Genomic DNA, 13,086 nt, shown 5'->3' with positions numbered 1-13,086 from the left:
AGTTACGGACCAAACACTTGGCTGTAACTTGATCTGTTTGTAACTCGGACCCCATTGAGTTACATAGCGACTACTCTGTTCGTAAGCGCGGGTTACATTCATAACTTGAGGACTGCCTTTACGACCGCTCCATGGGAGCTTTGGTCGTAAATGTGAACGGTCATAAGTCGACCGTTCGCAACTTGGGAACCAGCTGTACTCTTGTTGCTTTTGTATCCAGATTACCAAGTTTTTTGTCCTTATACTGGCACATAGTTGCACTATATTTTTTTCTAGCATTTTTGTTTGTACAAGTAATAATTTTGAATAATGTAATACTACAGTAGACTTCTGATAATCCAGCACCTTTGGGACCCAGGCGGTGCCGGATTATTGCATATGCCAGAGTATCAGGAGGTACTCCAGCAGGGGGGCTGTGACGGGTCTGGGTGGGTGGGGGTCAACGGGGAACGGCGCGGCGTGGGGTGAACCCTCCGCCATTTTGCAGGGAGGCGGGGGAAGCCCCGCGCAGCTGCCAGTGACAGGCCAGCTGGGGCTGCAAGTGGCAGCAGCAACTTGGGAAGTGGCGGGGCAGAGCAGCTGGAGTGCTGCCGGGTTGGTCCCGCAGCGCCGCCCCTCACCTAAGCGGTGCTGTGGGACCAACCCGGCAGCACCCCAGCTGCTCTGCCCGCGGCTTCCTCAAGTCCACCGCTGGTCAGGTTCAGCAGCGGCAGCAGCGGACTTGGGGAAGCGGTATGGAGCAGCTTCAATTGTCCGGCTGGCCGGAGCACTTCCGAGTTCCAGTTGGTGCTGGACTATCTGGAGTGGCAGACCACTGGATGCCGAACAATTGGAGTTTTACTGTATTTGGATTGAAAGAAGTAATTCTCCCTATGTAGAAGGCACATCTCCATCATTAGCTATTCCACACTCATCCTTATTAGCAGTTCTGTTTCTGAAATTTACTTGCATGCAAAGCACCATGCATGCTCACAGTACCTTATGACTCTTAGGATTTTTCTACCAATATATAGCCAAATATGTTCCCTTTTATAGTACAAGCCTTTGTCTGACTTTAGCTAGTAGTGAAAATAAGGGATCAATATCTCCTTTTATAATTGCTTGTATAACAGGAATTATTTACTTATTGTTGAAGCATTATTTTGACAGCTATTGTAGCTCATCATTTTTTAATATCTCGGGAATTTCAATTTTGAAATGCAGAGTATTGTCTATAGCACAGCACTGTTGTCCATGGCACACTGTTTATTAATTCAGCTTGTGACTTGAATTCTAATGTCTCATGCTTTCGTCTGGAATATGGACAATAATGGGAGCTTAATAATTCCTTGTCTTACTGTCCTAGAGTATCTAACAAATAACAAAATTCTACCATATTTTCTCACCTGTTTCTATTGAGACATTCACTAATTCAATGAACATTCGCTTCTGCCCCCCATATATCAACAATTTTTGCTTAAAGGGAAGTTATGATTTTTAGGGAAATTATCCATTCATTTGAATGAGAATATTGTCTACAGCAGGGTTTCTCAAACATCACTGCCTTCTGAAAACAAGATATGATCACAGGAGGAGAGGACAAAGCCTGAGTCCACCCTCATCGTGCCACCCCAGTTGGGAGGGCCAAACCCTGGCCCCCACCAGCTTGGCCGGAAGAGGCCCAAATGTGAGCCTCGCTGCCCTAGGCATGGGGACCAAAGTCAAAGTCCAAGGGCTTAAGCTCCAGAGAGGGGGATTGTAGCCTGAGCCCTGCCATCAAGGGCTGAAGCCGAAGCCTGAGTCCTCAGCAGTGGGTCTTGGGCTTGAGCCCTTGGAATAACACCAGTCCTGGCAAAAGGGGTTGCAAAACACTTTGGGGTCCTGACCCACAGTTTGAGAACTACTGGTCAACAGAAATCTGGTTACCTCTAACATCCAATCTGCACTCTATTTCAGCTTCCCCACATTCATTCACTGCTTTACAGGTGTAAAAGCCTCCATCAAAGGGACTGGGCTTTCGGATCTCCAGGGTCAGTATCCCTTGCTCACTGAACATACGATACTTGGCCTCTCCAGAGAGATCGACTTTGTTCTTGTACCAGAATATCTTTGGCTGAAGAACATAAAAACAAAAGTTAGGAAGATGTAGTTTTATGGCTGCCCATGCAATCTTAATACATCCCCCTTGCGTGCATTATGATACAGTTTTTAATTACATGATTTCATACTACTGTTTTCATGCTACCCTAACTCATTCATTACATATGATGGAGAATGCTCAGAAAATAGATAACTTAGGTATTCAATATTTATTTTTATCTTCATTCAGCATGTGACTCTGTGTCTTGTTTACTACACATTATCCAAACCTTGCCCTGACTACAGAATTATTAATTTACTTTTTTTTGGTGCTCATCACCATAACATCTGAGTGCAAACTGAATGGATTTATCTTCACAACATGCCTGCGAGATTGTATTAATTCCATTTATAGAGGGGGAGCTGAGGCACAAAGATATTTTAGACCAAAATTGGTCTAGTTTTTCCTAATGGGATATCAAATGCCTTATCTTTTTCAGAGTAATTAGCACTTCATTTCATGTTCAAATCACAGCTCCATTTGACTTCAATTGTAAAAAGTGATCAGCACTTGTGCAAGTCAGGTCCCTAGCATCTCAAGTTGGGCATCCAGAAAAGAAGAAACACGCAATCAGTGTCCAACAATGAAACTAGTAGATAACTATGGCAGATGAAATGGTAACATTCAGTTCTCCAGCATGATTTTCAAGTGTCTTAAATACAAGACCATCCCTCTTCCTACAGTTGCTGCCTCATTCAATGTACACTTTCCTATTTCCTCAGCTGAGGCAGGGATCCTGAAAAATACAGACTTGTTTACTATAGAACCCTGAGCACTGTCCATCTTGTGCACTGTATGAGCCAGAGGTCTCATAGGAAAAAAGTATGTAATCATGTAATTGAAGACTATAAAAATGTATACACATCAGAGGGCTGAATTAAGGTTGCAAGGTCAGTCTCAGTTCTGGCGTTTCTTGGATTTTGGGTGTTTAACTTGGCAACTGTAACAATCTTTAAGCATAGTTTATCTTGTATGTAATTTCCTAGATTTCTAAAAAAGCAATTGGAAAAAGAAAACAAGCTTTATGTGGTGGAGCCATATTAATCCATATGTGGTTTACCCCTAGGATTACAATTTTAAAATTGAATTCCTAGTAACAGTACACTATGAGCTAGTTAGTAGAAGGGGATGAGAGACCAATTTTATCAGTGAATTTCCAAGCTGTTTGCTGATAACAGAGGAATGTTGGGATTTGGGAGTCCTGAATTTAGTTTTAGGTTCTTCAAGGAAGTGTGCTTATAGCTTTTACAGATTCTTGGTCTCTGTTTCCTTCTACTTGTGTCCCCCTCTATTTCCCCTGATTCTATTTCTTTCTGCTCAATTCCCTCAAGTCTGTCCCTGGCCACTTCTGCTCCTGTCCTCCAGCTTGTTCCTCCTCCTCCTACCCTGCTTATCACCCCATCTGTTTCCTTCTTATTTTTCATGCTGCCTGGGTGCCAGGAGGAGGCATATAAAGTACAAGAGGGAAAGTCTCCCTACTCTGTTGTACTGCACAGTGTTGAAAACCTGCATACATGCAGGTGGTCAAGTATTTTTTGTATTTCATGCATTTTTTCCTTCTGATGGCAGTGTGGGACTAAATAAAGTCTTCTAATTTTGCAACTAAGAAGGTGAAATAAAAATTTAAATTAAAATATGTGCCTTGCACTTTTGCCCAGGTTTATCCTTCATCTCTTAAACCTAGTGGAATCTTTAATGTAGCAATAGGATTTAAACAGTAACAACTAAGTCTTTGTGGCATCTGTTTTATTTTTAGAATTAGCAGCCTTATGCCTCAGTGTCCTCATCTGTAAAATTGGAATAATGATACTGATCTTCTTTATAACATGCTTTTGGATCCACTGATGTAAAGGTATCGCTTTTTCTATTTTGTCGTTGTCTCTCTTGCTTGACAAGTCTTGTGCATCTATACTGAATCATATTAATGATATCCAGGGCTGTTCCTAGGAGGCCTGGGACAATCCCTTCCCACAAGCTCTGCCACATCTCATCTTTCCCTGCCCCTTTTCCACCCCCTCCCACCCTATTGCATCCTTTCCCCGAAGTTCCCTTTCCTGAGCGATATGATCCAAGGAATTACCAGGGAGCCTGGTGTGGAGCGGCAGCAGGGCTCAGGTTCCCTATACTCACCTAGGTGCCAGAAGCTGCAGAAAGTGGAGCGACCCAGAAGCTTGCTCAGCTCCACCACCATCTCCCAGCCAGGTCACTCTGGGAGCAGGAAGTGGAGTGGACCAGGTCACTCTGGGAGCAAGTCACTCTGGGAGCAGGAAGCCTGCTTGACTCCCCTGAGTGATACAGGGTTCAGGGGTATAGAGGGGGGAAGGCTGCTTGATCACTCCACTTCCAGCAGCTCCTGCAACAGGTGAATGTGAAAGGGGTCCCAGTCCACAGTGGGTCCTGTGACTAAAATCAACATTGAGATCAGACCACCCCATCCATAGGACAATTGAAGTAGCCACCACAGACCCACCCAAAAGCACAGGGCCTGGGGCAGCTGCCCTGAGCTGTCCTATGGATGAGACAGCTTTGATGATACCTGTTCTTCAACAACTTTGTCCACTCTTGAATTTTTGTCAATAGCCCTCTTTCTTGTTCTAGATTTTCACCTTGTGTGTCAGTGCTGTTTGGCAATGAATACTGGCTACTGTTTCGTGGCAGCATGTTCATGGAATGCACTTTATACCTGAGACATCCTTGATAGAATAGAGTTATTAAAAATGTAAAAGCTTTATCACAAGGAAGTGCTGTCTGTGAAAGATCCACAACATCTGTACAGCCGGTACAGAGACATTTGCATGTGTCTTCTGACAAGCGTACAATTGGCACTGTAGGTACAGAAAAGTGTCTTAGAGATAGAGAGGCCACACTGTGGGATGGCAAGACGAGCAGGGTTTGCTTCAATTTGGAGAATCATCCAAACTGGGATTCAAATTACTGACTCATTTGACAATTACAAAAAACATAATCTAGTGTGTTAGAGAAAATCAGTGATAACTGAAACAGCTGTGTGTTGGATACAAGTTTCAGTTGATTGAGGAGAATCAATCATTACTTAGCATGGTACATTTCTTAAGTGCATATATGGCCCTTTTCACCCTGTTCAGTCTGCCTTCAGAGGCTGAATATAATCGTAGCCTGTGGTTGATATTCTTTCTGCTGCTTTTTCTTAATACTCAGTGAAAAAGGTACCAAGTACAGTTCACCCTGAATAGAGCTCAGCAAATAATTGAGAGCGAAGAAAGTGTTAAAATCAGCCTGAGATTTTTTTTAATGCTGTCTCCTTGTGCATACAAATTATAGCAGTGTATTTTACTACTTGATTATACAATATGCATTCAGAAACACAAGTTACACAGGTGCACTAAAAGTAATGGAAAAGAAGTATCTCCTTTGAATTCTGTTAAGTGAATAGTAGGTTGGTTGCATTGTCCTCTAATGTAATGGAAGGCCCAATTATAATATAGACTTGGAAGGGGTCAGAGTTCACATTGCTTATACCAAGAGTAATTTTCAACTTCCTGACCTGGGTATTTAAAACCTTATGTTTCATGCTGTATCACTTTATTGCTTTTGTTGATGTTTAGGTTTTTCATTGGAACATTATTTAACTTCTAGGATGTGGAGGGATAGTATGGACTTGATTCCTATAATGTAGCTCAATAATTAGAACAGTGTAATTTCATGAAGCTGGCATGGATTTTAGGGTAGTTACAGTAGGCTTTTGACTTGTCACAATTATATAGATGATAACTAGTGTAATTTGTACCTTAGGGATTCCTCTTACAGCACAACTGAGCGTAGCATTGTATCCAGAGATCACGGAACGGTCTACCAGGGGATGAGTGAATTTGGGGGCTTCAGAGAAGTTGTGCTCTTTGTAACTGGGTGGTTTATAAATGGTGCCTGCAATTCAAACAGAGTAATCTAGTAAGAATTCTTTCTTAAAACCTGCATAGTGAATACAGTCTACCTGAAATTTTATTTTTATCTATGCTGTTTTAGAAAAGCAATAGTGTTAAAACATCAGAATTGCCAACTTTTGTGATGTAATGAGGTATTTTTTCTTAAAATCCCCAGCTCCGGGAGTCCTGGGATTACGTGAGAATCTGTTTTTATTTACAAAATAAATTTCTAGCCCTTATGGTCGCATGGAAAAGCCTGAAAGCATGAACTCTAACAGCTTAAAACCCAGAAGATAATCCCCCAAATCTGTTTTTAATTTCATGAGTTCTAGATTCCTAACTCATGATTCTTCAACATCAGTGGCTGAGTGTACATAAATCATAGAATCATAGAATACTAGGACTGGAAGGGACCTCAAGAGGTCATCGAGTCCAGTCCCCTGCCCTCATGGCAGGACCAAATACTGTATAGATCATCCCTGCCAGACATTTATCTAACCTGCTCTTAAATGTCTCCAGAGATGGTGATTCCACAACCTCCCCAGGCAACTTATTCCAGTGTTTAACGACGCTGACAGTTAGGAAGTTTTTCCTAATGTCCAATCTAAACCTCCCTTGTTGAAGTTTAAGCCCATTGTTTCTTGTCCTAGCCTCAGGGGCCAAGTAGAACAATTTTTCTCCCTCCTCTTTGTGACACCCTTTTAGATACCTGAAAACTTCTATCATGTCCCCCCTTAATCTTCTCTTTTCTAAACTAAACAAACCCAATTCTTTCAGCCTTCCTTCATAGGTCATGTTCTCTAGACCTTTAATCATTCTTGTTGCTCTTCTCTGGACCCTCTCCAATTTATCCACATCCTTCCTGAAATGCGGTGCTCAGAATTGGACCCAATACTCCAGCTGAGGCCTAACTAGCGCAGAGTAGAGCGGAAGTATGACTTCTCATGTCTTGCTCACAACACACCTGTTAATTCATCCCAGAATCGTGTTTGCTTTTTTTGCAACTGCATCACACTGCTGACTCATATTCAGCTTGTGGACCACTATAACCCCTTAGATCCCTTTCTGCCATACTCCTTCCTAGACAGTTGCTTCCCATTCTGTATGTGTGAAACTGATTGTTCCTTCCTAAGTGGAGCACTTTGCATTTATCTTTATTAAACTTTGCTATTGTCTTTATTAAACTGACATAAATATGTCAGTGTGGTTGTATAAGGGATCTAAAAGATTAGAAACTGCCCACTATTAAGTAATGGGAAAAGTTTTTGCTCCTATGCCCAGTAATTCTGTACTCTCTTATGTCTATAATGCATCACTCAACTAGCTAAATGTGGCTTATCTGTGAGTCAGTCTTTTGTAACCTTTGTTTTGAAGAATGTGAGTTACCTGTCTTTTGTATGTAGGCAGGCGTTTTAGTTGTAGCAGCAGTTTCACTCAGTCCACACAAATTTTCACTGAAGACTCGGAAATAGTATTCATTCCCCATAATCAGGTCTGACACTACACAGTTGGTACGCCGATAGTGGTCAAATACAGTATACCATTCCTATAAGGATATTATACCTTGTTAGAAAAAGTAGAATATCTTGAAAAAGGTTTAAAGGGTCAAAGATTGTACTGGTTGTGGTATAATGACCTTCCTTGCCAGTGTTAATGAAGAAGATAGCTATCAAGCAACAATGGTTTGGGGAATGTCAATTTCTGACAGAGTAAGTGATAGTACACAAGTTTCTTTAAAGGAAATTAAAAACCTTACTTATTTTCTTACTTTGATCTTCATTCTGGCAAAAAAAAAAATTAAACATGTACTTGCATAAAACACAAACGTTTCTAACCCTTATAGTTATTGCATATAAACCTTTATAAACTAAATGTAAACTATTATAGGTCTCGGGGTAGCCGTATTAGTCTGTAAATTAGAAAAAAAAAAGAGTAGGCCTATAGCAGTGGTCACAAACCAGTAGATAGGGTTGCCAGATGGTTGAAACAAAAATACCGGAACCCCCTCCCCCACTCCGCAAAAAAACCCCCACCAAACCACCAGGAAAAATCCTGTAGTCTATCTCCACAGAATGGAAGCGGGGGGCATAATAGGGCTTGGGATAGAGGAAGTTTGCTGGCTGCTTTTGAGAATGGTGAAGGGCCAAGACAGGGGTGAGCCTGCCTTAGCCCCATGTGACGGGGTCCCGCAACCCCGCACTAAAACCCCCGCGGCAAAAGCCCTTCTTGGGTGGCAGGGGCGTGCGCACCGGCATTGTGCCGGCTGCACCCGCGTTGCGGACCAGCTGACCGCCTCGGCGGCGGTGGCGACGCAAACACAGCGGGAGGGGTGGAGTCAGCTGGTGACGTCAGGAGCACGTCACCCTCCGGCGCCAGGCACGACGGGAAGTTTAAATGCCTCCTCAGGCGTGAGGGAAGGGGGCGGGGTGAGGGCAAACCCCCCACTCTTGGCTGCGGAAAGCAGGACTTTGTGGACCGCCGTGGAGCAACGGGGTCCGGAAGATCGTCCGGAGAGACGAGCAGCTGACCCACGGAGGGACGAGCAGGCCAGCAGCAGTAAAAGGGGGGAGGCAGAACGGAGAGGAAGTAGCCCAGGAGAGGGCCCTACCGGAGCCCCCTCATGTGGACAGGTTTCAGGAGGACGCCCCTGCCATACTAGCCCTGGACCGGAGCTGGTCCGTGTCCTTTGGGGCCCTGGGCTGGGGCCTGGGAGTGAGGGTGGGCCCAGGCCCCCTTTTCTCCCCCCTACCCGGCACCCCTCCCCCGGCCTCCGTGGCATAACTGAGAAGGAACGAATGTCCCCCCCGGAAGGGGTAAAGCCCAGATTGTGTGGGCACTGTCAGAGGACAGTGGCCTGAATTGGGTAGTATCGCCGTCAGCAGAGCCAATTCCCCGCAGTTGACGGGCAACGCTGTGGGGGCAGACGGAAACCCTACAAGATGGTGGAGAATGGGGGCATCTAACCGACCCCCTCCCCTGGAGTAAAAGGGGACAGTATCAGAGGAGATTTGCTAGAGAGTTTTTGGTTTAAGATTGGTGGGGGAGCCTAACTTATTGTTTGCTTAGACACATTTACAGGAGGCGGAACTTTTCCCCTCTCCCCACCCCCCGTTGGGGGGGGGGGGGAGAGGCAGACATTGCGGACACCGGCAGGATGGAACTGGCCCAGGTGCTGGAGTGGCTAACCCAGGTCCAGCGACAGAACCTGCAGCAACAAACGTTCTTGATACAACAGCTCTCAGCGCGGCACCAGGAGCAGCAGAGGCAACTGGTGAGGGAGCTATCAGAGAAGTTCCAGAGCCAGCAGAAACAGTGGGTGCACTCACAGTTTCTAAGTATCCTCCCCAGTGGAGGGCCACGCGTGCTGCGACGGTGCCCCCCGTCAACCGTAGACGAGGCGGTCGACCTGAGGAACGACTATAAGGCTGTAGAAACAGCGGAAGGAACAAGCAGCCCAGGTAGGACCGGCCCTCCCCCTAGGACCGAACTCCCCTGGCCATGGCGACCAAAGGGGAGCCCTGAGAGGGACCGAAGCCAAGAAGGAGGTCAGGGGGCGGGAAGGAGGCTGGCTCCAGCATGGACAACGCCATTGAAGGGTGCTCCGCAAGAAAAGCGGCCCACCCTGGGTGAAGGCAGAAAGGCTCCAAGTAAACGGGGACCGCCTAAGAGGGCCTGCGACAGGGGCGGGCCGGAAAGCCATTTTCAAAAGCGCTACCCGTACATGGACTGCACCTATGCGCAGGTCCTGACGGGAGAGAGGGACCTCAACATTGGGAGGGGAGGTCGAATCCAGAGACAGGTCCAGATTGGGGACCACCGGGTCCTAGCCCTTGTAGACTCTGGCTGTAGCCAATCTATAGTAAGGGCGGAGCTAGTCGAGGAGGGAGGCCCGAGGGGGCCGCCCGTGTGCGTGCAGTGCGTACACGGGGACATGCACCAATACCCCACTACCTGGGTCCGAATAGCGGACGACGACCAAGTAAGTTGGTGTTATGTGGTGGTAGCCCCGAAATTGGTATACCCCGTTCTACTGGGGCGAGATTGGAGTGGCTTTCGAAGGGCCATGGGCGAATGGCAACGCCAGGGTACCCTTCTGACCCGGGAAGGGTTGCTTGGGGGACCGGGCCAGCAGACTGAGCAGCCAGACGGCGGCCCTATGAATATGGATGGAGACCTGGGAGCCAACCCTCCACAGGGGGAGGGTGAAGACCAGGACATCTACTCCCCCCTTGGTGTATGGGAAGGGGACTTCCTACGAGAACAACGAGAGAACTTGGCACTTCAGCGCGCCTGGGCTGACGCCAGGGACGCGGACGATCTGGTTACCGAGGAGGAGGGAAAGCACAAGAGCCCCCGCTTCGAGGTATGCCAAGACCGCCTGTACCGGATCGCAGAGGGGGAGGAAGAGGGTGGCTTGGTGCGTCACCTATTGGTTCCCCGGAGATATCGCCCTCAGCTCTTAGAGCTGGCACATGCCAATCCGTTGGCGGGACACTTGGGATACGAGAAGACCCTGCAGCGAGTGTTGCAGAGGTTCTACTGGCCAGGAATATATAGGGAGGTGAAGGACTTTTGCGGCTCGTGCCCCAAGTGCCAGCGGGCAGGGCCAAAAGGGGTACCAAAAGCCCCTCTGATCCCTCTTCCCGTGATAGAAGTCCCTTTTGAAAGGATTGCCATGGGCTTGGTGGGCCCCTTGGAAAGAACGAAGGCGGGGCACCAGTATATACTAGTGGTAATCGATTACACCACACGGTACCCCGAGGCGGTACCATTATGAAACACCACCGTACCGAACCTGGCATCAGAGTTGATAAAGATTTTTGCCAGGGTGGGAGTACCCAAGGAGATCCTGACGGATCAGGGTACAAACGTTACATCCAAACTGATGGGAGAGTTGTGCCAACTCTTGCGAATAAAGAGCCTGAAAACCTCAGTGTACCATCCCCAAACCAATGGGTTGGTCGAACGGTTTAATAGGACCCTGAAAGGGATGTTGCGAAAGTTTGCAGGCAAAGAACCTGAGGAATGGGACAAATTGTTACCCATGCTACTGTTTGTGGTGCGCGAAGTCCCCCAAGCCTCCACAGGCTTCTCACCATTTGAACTACTATACGGGCGCCGGCCTAGAGGGATCTTGGACATTATTAGGGAAAGCTGGGAAGAACAGGAGACCAGGGTGCACAGCTCTGTGCAGTACATCCTTAACTTGAGACAGAAATTGCATACCCTTGGGGAGTTTGCGAGGACTAACTTAGAATTAGCCCAAGCCATGCAGGCAGGGTATTACAACAGGGGCACCCGCTTGAGGACTTTCGAGCTGGGTGAGCAAGTCCTACTGTTACTCCCAACCCAGGACTCGAAATTACTTGCCAAATGGCAAGGGCCCTTCGAAATAGTACAAAGGGTGGGTGAAGTCGATTACGAGGTGAAGTTAACTGGAGGTTGGAGGGGGACCAAGCTATATCATGTCAACCTCTTGAAAGCATGGAAGGCCTGAGAGGGGTTGTGGGTGAATCCAGTGCCCCCTGATCCCGAATTAGGGCCGGGGGAAGGGGAGGCCGCCCCTACAGTGTCATTTCAGGTGGGAGTGAGCCTATCACCGACGCAAAAGGCAGACCTGGAGACTATTCTACGCCGGTTCCCACGGGTGATGACTGACCAGCCCAGACAGACCACATGGGCCTACCATCATATTGCGACCAAGTCTGGGAAAAGTGTACGAGAACCAGTCCGTCCCCTCCCCCGGAAGATGTGGGAACCGGTCCGAGAAGAATTACAACGGATGATACAGTGGGGAATAGTGGCAGAATCGCGCAGTGAGTGGAGGAGCCCTATAGTCCTTGTCCCAAAACATGACGGGTCAATGCGGTTTTGCATCGATTTTCGTAAAGTCAACAGCGTGTCCCGGTTTGATGCCTACCCCATGCCCCGAGTAGATGAGTTGCTGGATCGCCTTGGGAGGGCCCAGTACCTTTCTACCATCGACCTCACCTGAGGGTATTGGCAGATCCCCCTTACTGCCGCCTCACGAGAGAAGACGGCGTTCTCGACACCCTTCGGGCTGTACCATTTCATCCGAATGCCCTTTGGCCTTAATGGCGCAGCGGCGACTTTTCAGCGGCTAATGGACAAAGTCTTGAGGGAGCACGGTCAGTACGCTGCAGCCTATATAGATGATGTTATCATCCATAGCACAACGTGGCCTGAACATCTCCAGAGGGTGGAGGCCGTACTCAGCACACTCCAAGATACGCGGGGCTTACCGCCAACCCAAGTAAGTGCCATTTTGGGGAACGAGAGGTGGCCTACCTGGGCTACACTGTGGGGCGCGGCCAACTCAGACCCTTGGTGGACAAGATCGAGGCCCTGCGAAACTACGCACCACTGAGAACCAAAAAGCAGGTACGACTATTCCTGGGGCTGGCAGGATATTATCGGCGCTTTGTACCTAATTTTGCGGCAATAGCCGCACCCTTAACCGACTTGACACGGAGTGCCTTGCCCAGGAAAGTACAGCGGACACCGGCACCCCTCCCCCGGCCTCCGTGGCATAACTGAGAAGGAACGAATGCCCCCCCCCCCCCCGGAAGGGGTATAGCCCAGGCTGTGTGGGCACTGTCGGAGGACAATGGCCTGAATTGGGTAGTATCGCCGTCAGCAGAGCCAATTCCCCGCAGTTGACGACGGGCAATGCTGTGGGGGCGGACGGAAACCCTACACCCCACTGCACCACCACCCAGGAGGTATCTGTAGTAAGCAGAGTCCAGCTGGAACCAGCTCTGAATCCCTACCCCAGTCTTGTTCCCCTATGCCCCAAGCCCCTGCCCTACTCCTGAGCCCTCTTACCCAAACTCCTTCCCAGAGCCTGTACCCTGAATCCCCGCCTGCATCCCGGTTGCCTGCCCTAGGCTTAGCTCAGAGCCCCACTAACATTCCAGATCCTTTAGCCCAAGGCCAGATCCTGTGCCCCAATCCTCTGCCCCTGCTTGGTGAAAAAGAGGGAGGATGGAGTGAACAGAGGCAGGGCCTTGGAGAAGAGCCATGAAAGAGGTGGGGCAAGGGTAT

At 48.0% G+C, this 13,086-nt stretch overlaps 1 protein-coding gene across 1 annotated transcript in view; it reads right to left on the bottom strand.

Annotated features, from left to right (window-relative positions):
* MYBPC3 (myosin binding protein C3) overlaps positions 1-13,086 on the bottom strand; it is a 156,483-nt gene that overhangs the window by 4,008 nt on the left and 139,389 nt on the right. Inside the window, exons 30-32 of the mRNA XM_075927458.1 lie at positions 7,408-7,567; positions 5,886-6,022; positions 1,906-2,092 (exon numbers count right to left, since the gene is read on the bottom strand). Of these exons, the coding sequence (XP_075783573.1) occupies positions 1,906-2,092; positions 5,886-6,022; positions 7,408-7,567 (484 nt within the window). The remainder of the gene's footprint in view (positions 1-1,905; positions 2,093-5,885; positions 6,023-7,407; positions 7,568-13,086) is intronic.

This window comes from Pelodiscus sinensis, chromosome 4 (assembly GCF_049634645.1).
Source record: "Pelodiscus sinensis isolate JC-2024 chromosome 4, ASM4963464v1, whole genome shotgun sequence".
Lineage (NCBI taxonomy): Eukaryota > Metazoa > Chordata > Testudines > Trionychidae > Pelodiscus > Pelodiscus sinensis.
This window is presented reverse-complemented; position numbering and strand designations above follow the sequence as displayed.